Raw genomic sequence first — 24,057 nt, forward strand, 5'->3', positions numbered from 1 at the left:
GTCCGCAGTCTTACAGGCTGCAGAATTTTTTATTTTTTTTTACCCCTCCTATTTTAAACACATCTTAGCTTACTGCAGTGCAGAGTCTGATCTGCTGCCAGGTTCTATATTTTATATTAGTGCTAATGTAAGTTTTTTTTGTTGTTGTTTCAGGACGAAGTTTGGCCGCCCTGAGTCGCAGGCGTGTTTCCTGCAAGGCGCTGGGCCGAGGTGACTGCGAGGGCTGGCTGTGGCGGAAGAGAGACGCCAAGGGTTACTTTTCTCATAAATGGAAGAAGTACTGGTTTGTTCTGAAGGACAACTGCCTCTACTGGTACATCAACGAGGAGGTATATTATTTTGTATTATTAGAACCACTTACTAGAGATCGACCGATATGTTTTTTTCAGGGTCGATACCAATTATTAGTAATCAAGGAGGCCAATAACAGATATTGGGAGCCAATTTTCATGTGCAGTAAAAGTTAGCTAAACAAGACTGTTGTACGTCAGCTGGACAAGACTTCAAGTTTTTTTAAACTTTTTTTAAAGAAATGCCAGACCAGTAGAGACATTGATTTATGCGGCATTAATGTTGTAATTAATTTAGCACCGAAAAACATCAGGGGATTTCACAAACAACTTTATTACGTGTGTCAAAGAGAAACATCGACATTTGCCTTTCAAAATAAAACATGGGATTTCTCTACATCCCAATAATTGCCATCTACTTAATTGTATGCAATTTTATAGCAGTTTATGGATTTAAAACATTGTAGGGTTTCCTTATGAAAAACATGTTAATAAAAATAATTCTGGGCTTTGTCACATAGATTATAAGAAGGACATTTTTCAAGCTAGTTGACATAATTTCTTTCAGGATGTTACAGAAAGTATGAGAATATGTAAGCTGCTGCCTGCTCTTCATTATACATGTATAATAATTAGGGCTGTGAATATTTGGGCATCACATGATTTGATTCGATTAAATTCTTGGGGGTAAGGATTTGATTCAAAATCGATTCACGATTCTTTTTTAGTAACATTGGGTGCCAGTTCTATGATTCCTTTATAAAATAGAAAAACTACTCTGATAAATTTCTGTATTACTTAAAAAAATGGTTTTGTTTCATAAAATTATACCCAAACATTTAATAAATAATACAAATTGGGCAACAAGAGTAGTGTCCAACACTTCTCTTTTCTAAAGTAAATCTGTACAGCAGATATCATCAGCTACATCCACAATATGATTTGCCTGGCTGGACAGGACCCCCCCAAAAAATTTATTACGATTAAGAATTGCGATTCGTTTGAAAATAAGTCAAAACAATAAATCTCCTATTTGGCAAGATATTTACACAAAGTTTGGATTTTTGGCAGATATTTATTTTCTGTTATCTTCATGTCCAGCTACCGCTGTCGTGTTGTTATTTGATTGAATCACGGAACATGAAACTCAATGAGCCCACGCTCCGAGTGTGGGGGACGGAGCCTTGTTGAGCGACTCCATTGCTGCAATAGCGAAAACAGACAAAACAGAACCGGGAAGATGCCAGGAAAGAAGGACAAAAACTGGATTTTCCGGCAAAACAATGGAAGTTTTGACAGGCACTGGTAAGCAGAGGAGATGTATGCAGGCTATTAGCACTGCAGGAGGGAGAGGAAGTGGGGGCCTGGCCGCTTCAGCGCCGCAGTGTAAGCAGACCGGAGAAGAATTCTCACAGGAACTCATATAAATGCCCTGTCAGATATCAAAACATATAGGTAGGTAGGTAGGTAGGTCTTTATTGTCATTGCACAAGTACAACGAAACTTTGTTTTCAGCACAAACCCGTTCAAGATTAGACAAACAGTGTACAGGGTTAGAGAACAGGAACGCTGATGGGTCGCCACAAGACGCCCCGTAAAAGATGGGAAAAAGGTCAACGTTGGGGGAGGATGAGTAAAAAAATACAATCTAGACTGGAGTGGGAAAAAAATCTCCATAGCAAAGCACATATTACAACATACATCTCGAGAGTTGCAACAGAGGGGAGGGAGAGGGGGCTACGGTGGCAGGCTGCAGCTCTTCGGGCACTACCCAGCAGTCCATCACCCCTAAGGGATTCGCGTCAAAGGCATTGTATGGCGGGTGGCGTATGCATGTGTGGCGTATATTTTTTGTGGATGCATGTGTGTGTGTAAGCCTGCCGCGTGTCTCTGTTCTGCTGCCTTGGGGTTGTGCAGCACATAGTCAGTCCAAAGTCAACAACAACAGGTGTGTGTCCACGAGAGACAAGAAGGGAGTTTGTTGTGTCTTCGCCGCACTGTCCTTCGGGAGAGTCTCGAAGCCAGGGAAACTATCCAAGTTAGAATGTTTTGTATGCGAGTGAAAATAAAATTTGCTTTTCACTCTAAATTATCTATGACTGGTCCTCAAATCCTGTGGGGCAGACAGTCCGATATTATCCAAATCACATGAGTGTCCACAGTTCTGCACGCATCCTCCAATCATTTGTGGCAACTTTGGGGTACTTTGAAGACTGCCAGCATCTTCCAATTTGTCGACAAACCAGAGCAACGCTTACTCCAATCAGCAGATGTCCTGTTGTCATAATTCCGAATAGGTGAAAATCTTCACGTTCTCGACTGAAAGGGTCGCCAGGCACGCGGCACTCCTTCTTCTCCCAAGAGTCCATCGTGTGTCCAGCTACAACCGCTCCGTCACGACAAGAAGGTTCCCCCAAACCCAAGATCGAAATCTAATTTCGTTGAGGCCAGTTAATAGGTTCCAATGTTTAGATTTGGAGAGCAGTGCAATAAGAGGCAACAAGAAAGTTAAGACAAGACAAGACAAAGAAGCAAGCAGAAGAGATAAGGGAGAGGAAAGGGGAGCGTCCGCCCTCGTACATTTTTTGACAGTCATAGTCATTTTATTCATTATTATTAAATGTTTTTTTTTTTTTTTAAATGGGCTCCAGCAAAAAGGTCATTTTCTCACGCAGGGCAAACTGGCTGATGCTTGAGCAGTGGTTACTACCATCTACTTCACTAATATTTTTTCTTTTTACTAAATACTGGTACTACATGTGTATATGTTGGGTCTGCTTATGGAGATATGTTGTAGTTGTAAAAAAAAAGAATAAAAAAAGACCGATACATCAAATATCGGGGCCGATCGTTACTTTGTGCTCACCCTTCACTTAGTAGGTGCAGGCTGCCGCTTAATGGGAGCAGTGCAGGTTGTTAAAAAGCGCTCAAAGGCACTGTCTTTGAACCTTTTGTTCGAATATGACATATGGGACACGCCCTGGAAAGTCTGCAGCAAGTTTAGGAAGAGTGGTGTAAAAACGAGAATGTGTTTTTTAGTGCAAATTGTGTGTGTCTTCTGTACGTCATCTCATGAGATGCCCCCTTTTGTGTGCAGGATGAGAAAGCAGAGGGCTTTGTCAGTCTTCCAGAGTTTAAAATCGATCGCGCCAGTGAATGCCGCAAGAAGTAGTAAGTACCCATTTTGCACGTTTGTGCAAGTTCGCAAGTGTTTTAATCTGCGTATTGTGTGCTTTCCAGTGCTTTCAAAGCGTGTCACCCCAAAGTCAAGAGCTTCTTCTTTGCAGCAGATGGAGTGGACGACATGAACAGGTACCCTCCGAAACCCCCGTCTTTATTGACGTGTGCGTGTGTTGTCTTCTCGTCCTAAATGTTCTTCCGTTTATGCCCCTTGCAGGTGGCTGAGTCGACTCAATATGGCCGCCGTGGGCTACGCAGAGCGAGAGAGGATACGCCAGGAGCAAGGTTAGAGTTTAGCAGCTTGATGGGTAAAAGGACACAGTTCCGATTATGTGACACTAAATAGACAAATCTTAAAAATGGATGGGAAGAAAGTTGAAAATCTTGGAGAAAGGGGTGGAATTTATTGGCCCCGTTGGTTTTTCTAAAAATAAAATGAAATATGGCTCACAATAGAACATGATAAAAGATTTGACAATAGTACAGTACTCAGAAATACTTCTGAAAGATATACAGTACTATGCAGTAGTACCTCAACTTACGAGCTAAATGGGCACTTGTATCTCAAGTCAACATCTCCCACTGAAATGAATTGAAATCAATTTATCAATGGTTGGCACCCCAAAAACAGCACACTTATTACATGTAACCCGCTTTTCCAAAAGAAAAACTTTTAGATAAAAATATTTTATATAAACAATTATTTTGACTTTAGTACAAACAACTACAATATTTTTTGAAGTAGTATAATAATAATGTAGAGTGGACTTTTTAAAGTATTTTTTATAATTCACTTTTACAATATCTCCTTCCAACTGGTTCTCCGTCAAACACACCATTGGCAGTTTTTCCATATTTTTCATGAATAAATGTCCCACGTTTGAATATTATTTTAACATTCGTCGCTGGCGTTGGACTCATTCTGCTTCAGTATGGTGCAGACTAGCAGTGATACAATCAAATTGCTTCGCCGAGTTGGCGACACGCTCTGTCATGTCTTTAGTTCATTAAACATCATCCACTTCTTCTGTGCACTGTCCTTCACTCACTTTCTTCCTTCCCATGGTTGAAAAACAAAGTTATGTCCATGTCTTGCTATTAGCTAATGCGAGCAAGTAAGAACAGATGTTTTGGGCGGATCTTATGGTGTTCATTGTGACATTTGCTACGCCACCTAATGGCGGGGATGGTTGGACGTCTTGCCAAGAAACAGCTCTTATCTCAAAACACTCTTAAGTTGAGGCCCTCTCAAAGGGCAACTGCACTTTTTGGGGAATTTTGCCTACTTTTCACACTCTTGATGTAAGACAAGAACACGTTTTTCTTTTTTTCATGCATTATAATGTGTAATATACAGCAAGTACGAGGTGGCTAACAATGCAGCTAATTGGAGTAGTCTATTGTGCTCATAAAGCTCTCTAAGAACACCTAAAAACCACAATCAATACTTCTTTTACATCACGTGACCTGAATATTAGCCAAGTAATAGCGATATTGTTATTATAAGTGCTAACGCCAAGGAACTACTTTAGCGGCACCGAGAGCTAACTAGCTTTTATGCAGCTACTGACATATTGAGCTGGTGATCCCCTGCATTGCCTCTTAGTTTGTAAAAATGTATTTTGGATTATAAAGAATGCCTTTCACTTACATTCAAATTAGACCCGGAGACGGCGAGAAAGACACAAAAAGACACTTTTTGATTTATATTTATTTTATGATTAATCCTCATACTTGCCAACCTTCCCGGATTTTCCGGGAGACTCCCGAAATTCAGCGCCTCTCCCGAAAACCTCCCGGGACAAATTTTCTCCCGAAAATCTCCCGAAATTCAGGCGGACTCAGGTCCTCCACAATATAAAAAAGCGTAGCTGCCCAATCACGTTATAACTATAGAATGATGGAGGGCGAGTTCTTGGTTTCTTATGTGGGTTTATTGTTAGGCAGTTTCATTAACGTCCTCCCAGCGTGGCAACAACACACAACAACAGCAGTCACTTTTTTGTATACCGTAAAGCAGTTCGTCTGCCGTAACCAGCAATGTTGTGACACTCTTAAACAGGACAATACTGCCATCTAGTGCATTTGATGAAAGCACTTTTGTGCGTGCCACACATCAATGCATCATCAGAGAGGGTGTTCAGCATGGTTCGAAAAATAGTGACAGAGATTAGAACAAGGATGGACAATTCAACCCTTAACTCAACAATGAGTAGATGAGTGTTATGTGTGTGTATATGTGTAAATAAATGAACACTGAAATTCAAGTATTTATTTTATATATATATATATATATATATATATAATAAAATAAATATATATATATATATATATATATATATATATACATATAATAAAATATATATATATATATATATATAATAAAAAATTACAAAAAAAAAAAATAAATAAATATATATATATATATATAGAGCTAGAATTCACTGAACGTCAAGTATTTCTATATATATAATTTAAAAAAAAAATAAAATAAAAAAATATATATATATATAGCTAGAATTCACTGAATGTCAAGTATTTAAAGAATACTTGACTTATATATATATATATATATATATATATATATATATATATATATATATATATATATATATATATATATATATATATATATATGAAAGACTTGACTTGGTGAATTCTAGCTGTAAATATACTCCTCCCCTTTTAGCCACGCCCCTACCACGCCCCCGTCCCACCCCGACCACGCCCACCCCCACCCCCTTCCCTTGGCAAGTATGCTAATCCTTCATCTTAACGGGAAAATATAAACATTCCATCTGTCGGCATCCCAGTGAGAGCAGACATTGTACAATAAGAGATTGTTTTATTATGTTCATACTTTGCATTTCTTGTTTAGCCCTTAGCAATGGTGCTACTTGCCAGATCTGCTTATCACTTATTTTCTAAAGCTTGCAGCTCATCCCCTTTATATAAGGCTCAAAAATATAATGTTTTGGATCATTATTAGTCCCAAAGTAGCCGTGGTCTCTTATGAAGTCTGCCATGATTAGTAGTGTTGTTGTTGTTGAAGGCAAAATCTAACCTTGTGATGCATCTGTGAAATGAATAGACCGCCGTATGCTTAAAATGAGCAGATTACAAACTTTTTACATATTATAATGAATGTGCCAGTTACTACATTACATATAAACTTCCACCATGTATATAAAACTTTGATGAACGTTTTTGGATGTTATTTAGATCACTCTGTACGAGGAATAGAGCGACTCCCTTTACTTTTTTATTTTTTATTCGTTTATTTACGAGTTAGAATGCATAAAAAAAGACAGACTTGTTCTTGTCTTGCATAAGTATTGTGAATGATAGGCAAAATTCCAAAAAAAACTGCACTTGCCCTTTGAGTTGAGGTATTACTTTATGAATAAAGGTTATATAATATGATAGAAATATAATAAAATAAAGGGTTATTTGTTGTCATGAGAAAAAAAGTTAAATTTTACTGAACAAGAAGCTATTACACTAATACAAATAACAAAAAGTAAATCTCATGGCGATTTACTTACTCATGATATTCCTAGGATATTCTTAGGATGTCTTTAACTCATCTGGATTGATTTTTGTGTGTTTTATAAGCAAAAAGGATTTCAAGGTGGAACCTCACATTCTTTATTTTTTCTCTATTCAGTGATGAGAAAATGTGGCTGTATTTGAAATATGTCTCACTATATCCGTCTAGTCTTACAACATTTGAGTAAAATAGGGAGTCACATGTTTCCTGAGAGCAACAAAGCAACGCTGCAGTTATCAGAAGAGCCTCTATGTGGCAGACAGTGAAGCACAACACATTTGAGTGTCCTTCACTTTAACATTGGCATGATTTGACAGACAATTGTGCATGAAAAATAGCTTAGGTTTTTATTAAGTACTCATCCAACAGTATGTGCGTGGGTTTTCCCTGCAGATTACTGGAGCGAGAGTGAGCATGAGGATGACGCCACCTCCAGCCCCAAACAGGACAGCCCGCCACCTCCATATGATACCTACCCACGGCCCCCATCAGTGAGTCACGAGCACACACAAGAACATACGGTACTGCCGAGTAGGCCAAGATATGCTCTTCTGCAACCTACGCTTGCATTTTAAACTTAGCTTGTTCCCCCTGCAGGGAGGGGTCGAGCTTAATTAGATTTCTGATGCTACTCGCTCATTTATTTTAAATGTCAATAAATAAAAAATTTTAAGGAATCCAAAAAATTTCTTTTTTAGATGAGCACTTACTTAGAAGGCCGTACTACTCGACTGTCTTCCACCGAGACGTCCCGTTCCCGCTCGTCCCAGGAGGATTTTCTCTGCGCAGAGTCCTCTGCGGCGGCGGCCGCCGAACCACAGTACCACCCCGGCCCTATGGTGGGCGGCACCACCCACAGCAGCAGGAGGCCGGGCGGCAGCAGCAGCAGCGACGTGCCGTACCGATGTGACCCCGTGGAGGTGTGTTGGGTGAACGGTGTAGTAACTCGCCAATTTTCTGTTCCTTTCAGGCATAGGTCATAAAATGGCACAAAAGCACGACGACGAGATATTAATGTGAGCTTTTTGGGGCGATGGGAAGCTTTGAAGCTGATGCGCACTCAAACGGATTTGTCCTCATTTGCCATAATTACACACATTTTGATGATTACATTCATTCTTTGTGATGTTAATTCATTGCTAAATAACAGCAATTTTGCTCCAAAGGCGACCTCAGGACAAAGTTTACATTTTTAGCTCAACTGCTGTCAGGAATTATTTAGTTTTGTTTTAACATCATGGATCCCAACAGCAGGGAAAAAAGACATAATTATTAGCTGCAGTGCATTTTTTATCTACATGACAGATGCGTGTAGAGGTAATTATTGTTAATATTCTTTACCTATAGTGCTATTTCTATTGGTATTTTATTGCTCCATTTGTAGTGCAATAATGTTCATTGTCATTTCTGTGTTAATAATATTCACTTCACTTCTTTGCTATCACTTTTCGTATCATATTTGTACACATACTTGCCAACCCTCCCGGATTTTCCGGGAGACTCCCGAAATTCAGCGCCTCTCCCGAAAACCTCCCGGGACAAATTTTCTCCCGAAAATCTCCCGAAATTCAGGCGGACCTGGAGGCCACGCCCCCTCCAATGTTGTTGTAATATATTGAGTTGGAGACAATAAACAGGAGAGGTGATGAAGTATGTCTCTTTACTGTAGACTTCAGAACAGACTCAACACACTTGACGTCAGGTGCGCAACACCACGTAAATCGTTGGCCAACCATAAAGTAACCCCAGTACGCTATAGCCAACATTCACCAGGAGATGGCAACAGACAAACATAGATCACTCTATTACATTTATTATACAAACAATATTTGTACATCTTTAACACAGATTTTTATACTGTCTTTAGAGATTCTGTTTTTTTGGTGGTACTCGAAACCTTTCTGGATATCTGCGGATCACTGGTGGGGATTTTGTTATGGGTGATCTGGGTTCTGATGATGGCAACTCAGCAGCCCTTGAATCTGGTTCAATGATGAGACTAGTTTGTGTCTGACTCACTGATGGTCCTGATAATGGAACTGAAACAGCACTGTCCAGTTGTACTGATGGCACATTTTCTGCAACTAGTGGAGACAAGATAACTGGCAGTCTCTCCATGTTTTCTCGCCATGGTAACATGTGATCCACATGCACTGTGTGCTGTCTCTGTCCCTCTTGATAGATAGATAGATAGATAGATAGATAGATTGATATATACATATATATAAGTATTTCTTATATATATATATATATATATATATACTATATATATATATATATATATATATATATATATATATATATATAAGTATTTCTTATATATATATATATACAGGTATATAAGAAAATACTTGACTCAGTGAATTCTAGCTATATATATATATATATATATATATATATATATATATATATATATATATATATATATATAAATACTGTGTGTATATATATATATATATATATATATATATAGGAGCAGCGAGAATACCAAGAAGCGCATATGCCAAATTTTCAAAGAGAACGGCCTACGGATCACGATGGAAGCCAACAAGCAAACCGTCAACTTCCTCGACGTCACTTTCAACCCGAGAAATAACAGCTACCAACCATTCACAAAATCCAACACAACACTCCAATACGTGCACCATGACAGCAACCACCCACCCACCACCACGAAAAGAATACCTACCGGAATTAATAAAAGGCTATCGATGCTGTCATCTAGCAAAGCTGAATTTGACCAAGTAACCCCCCCGTACCAAAAAGCCCTTGATGAAAGCGGATACAATTTCACCCTCACCTATGAACCCACGCCAGGAAACCAACCAAAAAAGAACAGAAAACGAAACAACATCATCTGGTACAACCCCCCATACAGCAAAAACGTCTCAACTAACATTGGCCACAAATTCCTCACTCTGATTGACAAACACTTTCCCAAAGGCAACAGCCTAAGAAAAGTATTCAACAAGAACAACATTAAATTGAGCTACAGCTGTATGAACAATATACGACAAATTATCTCAAACCACAACAAAACAATTGCAAATGAGCCGTCGGCCCCCAGACAGAGCGACCCCAAAACCAACAAAGACTGCAACTGCCGCAAGAAACCCGATTGCCCTCTCAACGGGGGGTGCTTACAAACATCAGTTGTCTACCAATCTAAGGTAACACGCAAGGACATTAACACATCCGACACATATGTAGGATTAACCGAGGGAGAGTTCAAAACCAGATGGAACAATCACAAGGCTTCTTTCAGGAACCAAAACCTGCGGAATACCACAGAACTCAGCAAACACATTTGGGACCTCAAAGACAATAATGTTGAATATTCAATAACATGGCAAATTCTTGCATCCAGCACACCTTACAATAGTGGTAATAAAAGATGCAACCTATGCTTGAAAGAGAAACTGTTTATCATATATCGTCCAGACCTGTCATCCCTCAACAAGCGCAGCGAAATTGTATCAGCATGCCGCTACAGACGGAAACACCTCCTAGGTAACACATGAGCCAATCACCACGCCCCTACACCAGCCTGTACCCACCCACTCTGTGCCCTATATAAACCATGGTATGTGAATGCTCCCATTAAAATCTCCTGATGATTGAGGGAACCCCCTCATGAAACAGGCCTGTAGAGATGAAGTAGTCTTGTGATTTTTTTTTTTCCCACACATACATATATATATATGTATATATATATATATATCCATCCATCCATCCATTTTCTACCGCTTATTCCCTTTTGGGGTTGCGGGGGGCGCTGGAGCTTATCTCAGCCAAAAACGGGCGGAAGGCGGGGTACACCCTGGACAAGTCGCCACCTCATCGCAGGGCCAACACAGATAGACAGACAACATTCACACTCACATTCACACACTAGGGCCAATTTAGTGTTGCCAATCAACCTATCCCCAGGTGCATGTCTTTGGAGGTGGGAGGAAGCCGGAGTACCCGGAGGGAACCCACGCATTCACAGGGAGAACATACAAACTCCACACAGAAAGATCCCGAGCCCGGGATTGAACCCAAGACTACTCAGGACCTTTGTATTGTGAGGCAGATGCACTAACCCCTCTTCCACCGTGCTGCCCAGTATATATATATATATACTGTATATATATATATAAATGAAATACTTGACTTGGTGAATTCTAGCCACGCCCCCAACCACGCTCCACTCCACCCCGACCACGCCCCCCCCACCTACCGAAATCGGAGGTCTCAAGGTTGGCAAGTATGTTTGTACATATCCTATTTGCTGATGCTGTTCTGTTGTTGTTGCTGTTGTTGTTGTTGTCTTTCTGTCTTATTCTCCTCTTGTCCCTGCAATTTCCCCCTGTGTGTGTGTCCTTTTCTCTTTCTATCCCCTCCTACTCTGGTCCAAACATGAATATAAATCCATTTAATAAAGTCAAATACAAATAAGGCAACAAGAGAAGTATTCCACACTTCTCTTTTATAAAGTGAATTTGTTCAGCAAGTATGGGCATCTACATCAACAATATTATTTGCCTGAGTAGCTGGACAGGATAAAAAAAAAAGATTTTTGACATTTTACCCGTTACTTTCCCCCCGTAGTACCGTTCCAGTCCAGCAGGGGGCAGCAGCGACACCGGGTCCCCTGGTCGATCGTCCTCGTCGCAGAGACGATCCTGGCAGGACTTGATCGAAACGCCGTTGACGGAAGCTGGACTCCACTACCTGCAAACAGGACCGCTCGGTAACACAAGCAGATTTATTTAAATGAAAAGTGGTTTGGAATCGTTTTCCCAGTCAATAAAGATATGTCCAGAGAAAGCTAAGTAAAGTCTTATAAGTATTTATTTGAGGCCATAAATAACATCAGTTTACAGAGAAGCAATTCTACGATGCTAACAGAAAGAAAAGAGAACGCGAGAGAGGGTCAAATAAACTTCCAGACCCTTATATCTGCCTTGGGAAGGTGAAGACAGAGAACGAGGGGTTGGGGCGAATGAGCAAAAGACAATGATTGTGATATTAGCAAAAACAGGAATGTTTTTGTTTAAACCTTAGAAAAGGCAGTAATACAGCATCAATTACACAAAAACCCATTTGGAGAGTAACCTATGATAAAAAAAAGAAATACAATATAAATTGATGATATTCGCCATCACAAGAGTCCTTGTCCTATGCTCTCGAAAGGTGGGGGAGAGGATCCGGGAACATGAGCAGAGGGGGATATGAAGGGGAACTGCACCTTTTTTTTTTAATGTTGCCTTTCGTTCACAATCAATATGAAAGACAAGAAGACATCATTTAGTTTTTTTGGATTTTACCATGTAAAAATCAGTTTGTTCTGGATGGACAGCAATGCATCAAATGGGAGCAATCAATCCTACCTTTAAATCACTTTAAAAATGCATTAAAAAAACGTCAACAATACTTAATTTACGTTCCGTAACTCGTATAATAACCAATATGTAGCAACATTGCTATTGTAACAGCAAACACGGAGGAAGTCTTTTTCTATCGTAGTAACACATCGGTGTGCTTCGGTATTAGCCGTAAAAGCTAACTATGGAAGAAGATAAGCTAGCTTCTACGTCAGCACAGTTTATAATGCACAACGCTGCGATACGACACCAATCTGTACTGACTAAAAAACATGAACAATCATATTACAATATCTGTAAAGTATTAGCCCACATTTCATGTTTTCTTTGTACACAGCTAGCCAGACAGCGCACGTACTGTAGTTGTAATAACAAGTATGACGTTCTTCGTGTATCATGATCATTATTAAAGTGACTCACTCGATTGACAGTTGTTTTTTCCAGTTTATTTGGGTAAACACTCCATTTATGTCGAAATAGCACAGCTTCACATTCCACATTCTGCAGCTTCTCGGCTTCCGTCTGCTCCAACGTCTCACCCTTACTTCGTGCTCGTTTCTAGAAGCAGCAGTTTATCCTCTGTATATTTAGCTTAAAAAAATAAGGTTCTGAATCCTCATTTGTCCAAAAATAGTTGTCTTCATTGTCTGTTACCTAGTCTGCCATGGTTAGAAAACACGCATTTGTTTCTGGGAGTAGGAACACACGTTTGTTGCCAAAAGTCATGGAAACGCAAACGAAAATAATGATATTTGCATCTTCTCCTCCCAGTATTGTGGGCGTTTTGATGATAAGCATATATTTTGCATTTTAATCAAGACAGAGACGCAAAATGGATTGCACGCTTTATTCTGCTCAGTTAACAGACACAATCCTCTTTGCATACATTTGGTAGATCAGCTTCGTGTGTGCTATCAGGTTTGCACGTGTTTTGGTGCACGCAAACCTTTGGTAAATCAGGCCCTTAGACTAAAATTACAAGAGAGTACTAAAATATTAGTTAACAAAGCAGTAATGTGCATTTTACACATGAGTAAAAGATGATTAATTACAAATTAATCTTGGAGAAATACTTTTTTTTCAACATTAATCTGATATCCGTTTAACAGAAGACGCAGTCTTTGTGGAGCCTACTCTGGCTGGGTCAACGTCCATGATGGCCGGGGCCGTGTACACGCTGCCCGCTCCGAGGAACGTACCGTTGCCTATAGCGATGCAGAGGCTCATTCCCATGGCAACCCATGAAGGGAAACCCCGCAGCTTCACCCTGCCACGCGACAGCAACCTACACACACTGTTGGTGCCGCCCGCCAAAGACGAGCAGCAAACGCACAGCAGTGAGTGCATCACTCACACACACGAGTTGCAACGTGGGTGGATGCATGTTTGGTGCAAGCCTCGCTTGTAGCCACGGCAACAGTCCGGTCCATGCACTGCACCGACGCTTCTTCTCTGCCGCAGGTGGCAGCGAGGGTGCGTCCCTCGGCGACCTGTTCCGTGCGTGCGAGCAAGGCGGCGTGTGTCCGCTCGGCCGGGAATCCGAGGTCAGAGGTCAGTCGGAGTTCAGGCAGTCCTTCCTGCGGCGGACCGCCGACCCGCAGCTTAACGAGCGTCTGCACCGCCTCCGCATCCTGAGCTCCACGCTGAAGGTTGGTGCATGCACACGAGTGTACAACTCACAACATTTTGACACTTCACATAATTATGATAAATTCCCCCGATGACTATTGTCGTTTAGTTCCCTCCTTAAAATGTGTGACTCTTTGCAAACATTCAGTGATTCATTCCTTATTTTTTATTTTTTGCTCCCAAAAAGATGTATGTGCCACCTTTTTATCTTGAGCACCGTCCTTGTCTCAAGTGTGTCTCCTGTTTTTTTGCATCACAAAGCAGCCATCTGTGCGTTCATGCTATATGAGCTGTGCTTGTGTTAGCAGGCTGCGTGCCTCTGAGCTGTTCTGTTATGTTGCGTGTTGTTGATGCTATTTGTCCTCCGGCAGGGACTGCTGCCGCTTGAAGGGGGCGGCTTTGCTTCTGAGCTTTTTTGCAAGGATTTGTGGCTATGGCTGCTTTTGTGTCACAGTGCAGGTCGGATTATGGAGCTTCCGTGTTTGTCTCCTGTCTGGTGTGACTTTACAAAAGAATATACGCTGAGTTTGGGGAGGTGAGGAAGAATCAGTTCCTGAACAGACACCGCCGTCTTCAAAAACCTTGCATTGTTGTTGTTTATCGGGTTTGACTTTGGTTGAGCTCCTGTTGCTGTGGGAACAACAAAGGCATTGAAGTAATAAGGCAAACGGCAGTATGAGAAGCAAATCAGTTCAAACCTGTCAACTAAATAAAAAAAACCATCCCAATGTAGGAGCACTTAACTCGGCAGAGTGCAGACCTAACTTCCTTCGGGACCCCAAAATTACCTTTGCGATCGATGAAGATAGGCCTAAAGCTAAAAACAAAAATATAATACATTTCAAGAGAAAGGCTCCAGCACCCCGCGCAACCCTGTAAGGGACAAGCGGCAAAAAATGGATGGATGGATGGAAGTTGTAAGTGAATGATATTTCACTCCAGGCCTGTAGGTGGCAGTAATGTGCACTAAGCTCATCATTTCCACATGGCTCAATTACAACAGAAGCTTGGATCTACTGTAGTGTTTTGACTGAGCCACAATAAAATGTCATGTTGTCTTCCTTTGGTCTGCCCTGCACCCCTTTGGCAAATTTTGTAAAGATTAGTTTATTTTTCGCATAATCCCCCTCACAAAAAACATGACTAAAAGAGACGCTTATCTTTTCCAAATTGATTATTTAAAAACAAATATTGTTTCCTTTAAACCGCACCAACATTTAATGGTTTGTTCTTTGGTACCTTTTTACCAAATTTATTGAGGATAAGGTTAGTAGTTTTTGCATTCTACAGCTATCTTGCATACATATTTTCCACACAACCCATACAAAAGAATTAAAAGAAAATATCATCACAGATGAATAAAAATAAAAACATGAATCTAATTTCTTAAGACACGTCAAAATATAATGGTTCCTAATTTGGTCGGTGCCACAGCCATTTGCCAATTTTTAAGGATGGATCTAGTAGTTTTTGAATAATTTTCCACACAAAACCATACAAACATAACAAAAGGAGACGGTTAACGTTTCCACAAGGATTAAATACAAAACAACCATGGATTTAATTCTAATCTCTAAGGCATGTCACATTGTAACGGTTTATTTGGCCTGTGCCATAGCCCCTTGCCAAATTTTTGAAGGATGAATTTAGCAGTTTTTGCTTAAACTTTCACACATCAGTACAAAAACCCTTGTTTCCACATTAATTAGTAATAAAAGAAAAACATTAATCTAATTTCTTAAAGCATGTCAAAATGTAATGGTTTCTTCTTTGGTCTGTGCCACAGCCCTTTGGCAATTTATTGGAGGATTGCTTCATCCAACCATCCATTTTGTAAGTTTTAGATAATTTTTCCACTCAAAACCATACAAACATGACTAAAGGAGATGCTTATCAGTTTTCCACATGGATGAATTACAAAAAAAAAACATTGATCCAATTCTAATTTCTAAGGCATGTCAAAACTAAATGAGAAGCTAAATGTACTAACAAACTTTGGATCTGGTGTCTTAAGCTGCACCAATATTTAATGGTTTCTTTTTTAGTCTGCGCCACCCACCTAGGCCAAATTTTTGGAGGATAGATTTTTTTAACTTTTGCATACTTTTCCACACAAACCATACAAACTAAAGGAAAAGCCCATCTTTTCCACATGGATTAATAAAAAAACACGTCAAAATGTTCTGGAGGTTTTTTTTCTGTGCCACAACCTTTTGCAAAAAATTTAGAAAATTGGTTTAGTATTTTTTGCGTAATTCTACACATAATCTTGCCATGCAAACAGGACTAAAGGATAGGGGCTGGGCGGTATATCGGTGTTACGAGTTATACCGGTATATTTTAGAAGGAGACACAGTATGTATTTGAGACAATATCGCCATACCGATATATAATATATAGGGCTGCAACTAACGATTAATTTGATAATCGATTAATCTGTCGATTATTACTTCGATTAATCGATTAATAATCGGATAACAGAGACAAACTACATTTCTATCCTTTCCAGGATTTTATTGGAAAAAAACAGCATACTGGCACCATACTTATTTTGATTATTGTTTCTCAGCTGTTTGTACATGTTGCAGTTTATAAATAAAGGTTTGTAAAAAAAAAAATTTTTAAATTGCCTCCAACGAATCGATGACTAAATTAATCGGCAACTATTTTTATAATCGATTTAATCGATTAGTTGTTGCAGTCGTAATAATATATTTTGATGCTGCCTTTGATAGTTACTCCTGCCGTTTACCCGCGCTTTATTGAATTTTGTTCACTTTGACATTCAGAGTACTGGGCGTCAATACCCGCCGTGGGCCTTCGCAATGCTTTGTTTTAATTGTGTGAAAGCATTCACACATATAACATTTTTTAAACAGTTAGATTCCTCTGGTATGTACCAGATCAGACTGTTAGCGATACGCTTGATGTAATGTGGCACACAACTTTTGACGTGGTTTTATGTCAAAAAGACAGCGTCAGAAGCACAGCAAGTTCAATGCAAAAAATATATTTTTGCTAATGAAAGCAACAACCAGCACCACACTAAAGTGAAATTGATATCAAATAGAAGGAGGCAACATCACTCTGTGACAGCAACACATGCACACATACACAATGCTACTAGGTGTTGTCCGAATAATAAACAACAAATCAATGATGTAATTCAGAGGTCCCCAAACTTTTTGACTCGGGGGCCACACTGGGTTAAAAAAATTTGGCCGGGGGCCGCGCTATATATATATCTATGTATGTACATAGATATAGATATATAGAGATATATATATATATATATATATATATATATATATATATATATATATATATATACATATATGTGTGTATATATATATATATATATATATATATATATATATATATATATATATATACATATATGTGTGTGTATATATATATATATATATATATATATATATATATATATATATATATATATATATACATATATACATATATGTGTGTATATATATATATATATATACACACACATATATATATATATATATATATATATATATATATATATATATAATATATGTGTGTGTGTATATATATATATATGTATATGTATATATATATATATATATATATTCCGAGCGCTATGATGTCACGTTATCGATGGGAAAATGCATTTTTAGACAATATGATTTGCCTGAGCGGCTAGGAGACACCGAGAGTAACAAGCGGTAGAAAATGGATTAGAAAAGACCGATTTAAAAAAAAAAAAAAAATAATAATTTATTTATTTTTTACTTGGGACTTCCCGCGGGCTGAATTTTGGACACTGGCGGCCCAGATGTTTCGACCGTAGTTAGGGGACCCCTGATTTAAGTGAAAAGCTTTCAGTCCAAACAATACCCTGTTTGTGGACAATAACATATTACAGCCATCGAAGTACATTCAATTTCTTTATTAACCACAAATACCACAACCCGGTTAAAAGATTCAACAGAGCAGTCGTCAGAGCCGTCTAACTACCGCTGCTAACGGCTAAAGCAACAGACTCCGCCTTTTAAAGGCCCACACACACAAACTCACATGAAATTGTATATGATATTTATTTGAAGTTTTTTTTAAAGTAACGTCTTAATTACTTTCCCTAGTAATTAAATTACTTTTTTGGTCAATTAACGAGTAACTATAATTAATTTCTTTTTTAAAGTAATTTTCAGAACACTGGTAGTAACAGTCATGTGGTGTTGGGTTTAGACTAAACACGTTTTGTTTAAAATACCGATATATATTGTCTATCGTCTTTCGGCCTTAAAATACTGGGATATCAGTTTTGGTCCATATCGCCCAGCCCTTTGCCATTTGCTTTGGGATTGGTTCAGTAAGTTTTGCATAATACTCCACACAAAAAACACACACACAAATATGAGCATAGCAAAAGCTCACTGTGTCCACATTGATTACTTAAAAAAACCCCTTCGACCTAGTTTCTTGAGACGTGCCAACATGTAATGTTTTTTTCCTCGGTCCATGCCACATACCTTTGCCAACTATATTTTGCATATTTCTCCACACAAATAAACCATGAACACATGACTAAAGGAGAATCTCCTTGTTTTCTACATTGACAAATAAATACAAAAATTAAACGTGGCTATCGTGCCAGGAGCCGTGCCAAAAGGTAATGCTTTCTTCCTTAGTTCGTGCCACACCCCTTTACCAATACAAACATGACTAAAGGAAATTCTCGTCATTTCTACATAGGTTTATGTTCAACAAACCTGAGATGTACTGTCTTGAGCTGCTCTAAAATATATGATTTGTTCATTTGTTTATGCCACACCTGATGATTGGTTTCATTCGGTTCTTGCGTAATTTTCGAACAAACCAGGAAGTTGAACAGAAACACACCACTTTGCCAATACAAACACGAACGAAAGGAAATTCTCGTCATTTCCACATTGGTTTATTACAACAAACCTTAGATGTACTGTCTTGAGCTGCGCTAAAATATAAAAAATGGTAAAATGGGTTATACTTGTATAGCGCTTTTCTATCTTTTTAAAGGGGAACCTTATCACAATTTCAGAAGGGTTAAAACCATTAAAAATCAGTTCCCAGTGGCTTATTTTATTTTTCGAAGTTTTTTTACCCATCACGCAATATCCCTAAAAAAAGCTTCAAAGTGCCTGATTTTAACCATCGTTATAAACACCCGTCCATTTTCCTGTGACGTCACACAGTGATGCCAATACAAACAAACATGGCGGATAGAACAGCAAGGTATAGCGACATTAGCTCGGATTCAGACTCGGATTTCAGCGGCTTAAGCGATTCAACAGATTACGCATGTATTGAAACGGATGGTTGTAGTGTGGAGGCAGGTAGCGAAAAAGAAATTGAAGAAGAAACTGAAGTTATTGAGCCATATCGGTTTGAACCGTATGCAAGCGAAACCGACGAAAATGACACGACAGCCAGCGACACGGGAGAAAGCGAGGACAAATTCGGCGATCGCCTTCTAACCAACAATTGGTATGTGTTTGTTTGGCATTAAAGGAAACTAACAACTATGAACTAGGTTTACAGCATATGAAATACATTTGGCAACAACATGCACTTTGAGAGTGCAGACAGCCCATTTCAGGCGCGCTAAGAACATATATTTTTCCACGATTTCAGCACTCAGGTTAACCATACCTAAATAGACACAAAATACTGCATTACACAAGACTACCCGAATGTACTCGAATGATTGAAAAAAATAAATGTTTTCAAGCTAAATTATTGGTAAACACAGTTTATGTATAATAATTTACGTAAAACCGCGAGTAATGAATAAAGTTTTCATCAATTAATATATTCTGTAGACATACCCTCATCCGCTCTCTTTTCCTGAAAGCTGATCTGTCCAGTTTTGGAGTTGATGTCAGCATCTGCTTTGAGTGTCGCAGGATATCCACACATTCTTGCCATCTCTGTCGTAGCATAGCTTTCGTCGGTAAAGTGTGCGGAACAAACGACTGACCATTTCGTCGGCTTTCCCCAGAGCCTCGTATTTTGAACAAATTTCGTCCAATTTCTTGCCACTTTCGCATCCTTGGGCCACTGGTGCAACTTGAATCCGTTCGTGTTGTTACACCCTCCGACAACACACCGACGAAAGTGAGAAAATGGCGGATTGCTTCCCGATGTGACGTCACGTTGTGAATTCGCCAAAATTCACCCATTTAGAGTTCGGAAATCGGTTAAAAAATATATGGTCTTTTTTCTGCAACATCAAGGTATATATTGACGCTTACATAGGTCTGGTGATAATGTTCCCCTTTAAGGAACTCAAAGCGCTTTGACACTATTTCCACATTCACACACACATTCACACACTGATGGCGGGAGCTGCCATGCAAGGCGCTTACCAGGACCCATCAGGAGCAAGGGTGAAGTGTCTTGCTCAAGGACACAACGGAAGTGAGTAGGATGGTAGAAGGTGGGGATTGAACCAGGAACCCTCAGGTTGCTGGCACAGCCACTCTCCCAACTGTGCCACGTTGTCCCCTTTCTTCCTTCGTTCATGCCACACCTGAGGGTTGGTTTCATTCGGTTCTTGCGTAATTTTCGAACAAACCAGGAAGTTGAACAGAAACACACCTCTTTGCCAATACAAACATGACTAAAGGAAATTCCCGTCATTTCCACATTGGTTTATTACAACAAACCTTAGATGTACTGTCTTGAGCTGCGCTAAAATATAATGCTTTCTTCCTTCGTTCATGCCACATCTGAGGGTTGGTTTCATTCGGTTCTTGCGTAATTTTCAAAAACCAGGAAGTTGAACAGAAACTACCACAGACTTTGTAGTCTTTGTCCTGCTTTCCGTGTGTCTGCGTTTTTTTTGTTTTGTTTTTTTAAACAAAAAGAGGCTTTATTCCAAACAAATCAATAAAACTACAGAAAGTGACTCCTCCCTCCTGTGTTTGTGCGCTTTCATAGGACAGAGAGGGGGAGCTAGCGCTGATTGACAGGCTCTTGGGCCACCCCCAGCTGTCGTCCACAGAGTTCCAGGAGTGGAAGCGAGCTTATCACGAGCTCTTTTCCCTGCCGCCAAGCGAGGCCGACGAGTCTGAGCCGGGCCCCCCCTTGACACCCTCGCTCTCCCACACTCATTCCTACATTGAGACCCATGTCTGATGCGCACACACACACGTGCGAGAAAGCAATGGACAATATAGAGCCGGGATGATTGACAGGACTAAAATGTCATCTTTTACACACACACGAGAACATTTTGGACATCTTTTATCACTTGTGGTTTTCTGCGTATATGTCACGTGTTGCTGCCTTGTTCTTCTTCTTCATCGTGGAATGAAGCAGTCGGGTTCTAAATAAGACTCTAGAACAGTGTTTCTTAACCATTGCTGGGGCTGGAGCGCCATCTAAAGGGCCACCAAAAATATCACATTTTCTTGGTTGTATTACACTTTTCCACCACTTGTGGCAGTAATGACAATCTCAAACAAACAGAAGAAGTCTGGAGCGAAAGTCATCGAGACGTTTCTTAAGCGCAAAAATTATGACTAAAGGGGAGAAACTGAATTTTTCATTTCATTATTTTATTGGCAGTTTATTTAGGAAACGTATATTATTTATTATTCGTTTAGTTAGAATGTATTAATTTTAGCACTGCAAAATAGTATGTAAATTTATTTCTAGCAAAAATTTAGTTAGCATTTTTGATTCGTATTTCATCTTGTAATCAGCCTTGATTATAATCTTTGTGATTAACACATGGTTTCATATCATTTGACAAGATTGTAAACTGTAAGTAGGAGAGATATAATTATTGAATATGATTACAATCAAGAGTAAGAATACTAATTTAGTAATAATATTTGACTGGGCCCCGGGTCCCTCTGTAGGGTAAAAGTTGTGCCCCAACGTCAAAAAGGTTAAGAACCCCTGTTCTGGAATATTTCTTCATAGTTTGTACGAGGTGCTTTTAACTGCAAAGGAGACTACATTTGTATTTTTCCCTAGTTGACCGTCTCTGGACTAAATTAAAATGTTGTATTCCATCTATCCATTTTCTACCGCTTGTCCCTTTTGGCTGGAGCCTATCTCAGCTGCATTCGAGCGGTAGACGGGGTACACCCTGGACAAGTCGCCACCTCATCGCAGGGCAAATTGTTGTATTATTAAGAAAAAAAACATCCAGAACATTAGGTACAAAGCTCAACAAGAACTGATGATTTGTGGCTACAGTAGGTGTTCCTAATGTTTTGGCTGCTCAGTGGTTAGCATATAAACAAGCACAAAGTCCCACAACCACAACAATTAAGCACAAAAAGCTGAATGCTCTCTCCATGCTGCCATTGCTTGTCTTTGTTGTAAATAAGCACATTAGTATTTATTTATTCTTAGTACTTTCTGTGCTCTAAACCTCCAGATGCTGACTATGAGATTGTTTTTAGGAGTGTTTAATGATCAAATTAAAAAAGCAGTATTTATGTCTGTCGGATAAAGCGGATGGATCAATAAAGTTTGGTCGTTTGGAGGAAGATGCGTTGTTTTTGTGTTTATGGCATTAAAGGGGAACTTCACATTTTTTATTTTGTTTCCTGTCATTCACAATCTTTATGTGAGAAAAGCCCACATATGCTTTTCATTTTTATGCATTCTAAATTTTAAATAAACAAGAGCAAAAGTCAGCTAAATCTTCATTATTTTTTTAGTTTTGCATTGGTTTATTTCAGGACAAATATGGGTTGCTATCGCAATTGTGACCTCGTTGTGCCGCTTTGATGGTGCCAGGTAAACGAAAAATCAAAAACACAACCGGTTCCACGCTGAAGTTTAATCAATAACCGCTACTTAACACCAAAATATTCAGCTGGCGTATCTTCTTGACCTTACTGACCTCTCTCTGCTTGACAACCCGGTTTATCTGTGACGGTATCGCCTGCAATCCCGCTAAACCTCCTCACCTTGTCCTTAAAGAGCTCTCGACTCTGCCTTCTTTCTTAAACGAGAACTGCATTTTTTTTTTAAATTTTGTGTATCATCCACAATCCCTCTGTGAGACAAGAACACACTCGTCTGTCTCATTTCTGTGCGGTCTAAATTTTGGAAAAACTGCTAGTTCGAGGCGGCTAACAATGCATGCAATGTGATCAATCTACTCTGCCTATAAAGCGCTCTAAAAAAGATCCATCCAAAAGCGCCAACAAGGCTCCATTTACATGCTGTCACATGCATATTGACCAAGCATCAGCTACAACATTGTTACTGTAAGAGCTAACACCAAGGAACTACTTTTCTGGCGGAGTGACACATCGCCTTGCTCACAATGCTTCTTCGACCACAATAGCGTGTGGCCAGCTACTATCTACTCGTTAGCTTGAGCTGCTAATAACGTTGGTTGCGAAGAAGGAGCTAATGCTTCTTCTGCTGCTGTATTGCTTTTGAGTTAGGAAAAGTTAATGCTAGGTTATAAATCATACGTTTCACATGTATAGTAAAAGGTTTGTGAAAATCCAAACCCTACCAACTCGATACTATGTCTCTCAACTTCAAACATTTTTTAATCTGTGGAGTGAGGATCAATTTAATTTTCAAGTTCAAGGACAGCACAAGTGCTGAAAGATACAACCATCCCATCAATTGCCATCCCAATGAGAGCGTACATTGTAAGTCACTGTTATATGTTCCTATTTGAAACATTTAGCAATAATGCTACATGATACAGTGCATAGCAACGAACGCTACCATTGCTATGCACTCTGTGAAATAAATGCGCCTTGGACAGAAGTTGTGGTAATGCTTAAAAAATGACCAAAATACTGTATATATACATATATATATATATATATATATATATATATATATATAAATAAATGTGCCTGTTACTACATTACTTAGATATTTACAGCATGTATATACAACTTTGTTGGAGGTTTTTTGATGGGCTTTATAAGCTGCATACACGGTATCCCTATTGCCTGCTTTGTTAGCCACCCCTTAATACATACTTGCCAACCTTGAGACCTCCGATTTCGGGAGGTGGGGCGGG

The 24,057-nt window shown here is 39.3% G+C and overlaps 1 protein-coding gene across 3 annotated transcripts in view; it reads left to right on the top strand.

Moving 5' to 3' along the window:
* cnksr2a (connector enhancer of kinase suppressor of Ras 2a) overlaps positions 1–24,057 on the top strand; it is a 91,217-nt gene that overhangs the window by 48,381 nt on the left and 18,779 nt on the right. The window contains exons 15-24 of one of the 3 annotated variants that reach the window (XM_061965120.1): positions 154–329; positions 3,388–3,461; positions 3,531–3,602; positions 3,688–3,755; positions 7,414–7,511; positions 7,719–7,940; positions 11,614–11,755; positions 13,499–13,759; positions 13,851–14,038; positions 20,982–22,749. In XM_061965120.1, coding sequence (XP_061821104.1) covers positions 154–329; positions 3,388–3,461; positions 3,531–3,602; positions 3,688–3,755; positions 7,414–7,511; positions 7,719–7,940; positions 11,614–11,755; positions 13,499–13,759; positions 13,851–14,038; positions 20,982–21,179 — 1,499 coding nt within the window. In that variant the 3' untranslated portion in view covers positions 21,180–22,749. Of the gene's footprint in view, positions 1–153; positions 330–3,387; positions 3,462–3,530; positions 3,603–3,687; positions 3,756–7,413; positions 7,512–7,718; positions 7,941–11,613; positions 11,756–13,498; positions 13,760–13,850; positions 14,039–20,981; positions 22,750–24,057 lie in introns of those variants that run through there. The other 2 variants (XM_061965121.2, XM_061965122.2) reach the window with 2 other exon arrangements.

This window comes from Nerophis lumbriciformis, linkage group LG07 (genome assembly GCF_033978685.3).
Source record: "Nerophis lumbriciformis linkage group LG07, RoL_Nlum_v2.1, whole genome shotgun sequence".
NCBI lineage: Eukaryota > Metazoa > Chordata > Actinopteri > Syngnathiformes > Syngnathidae > Nerophis > Nerophis lumbriciformis.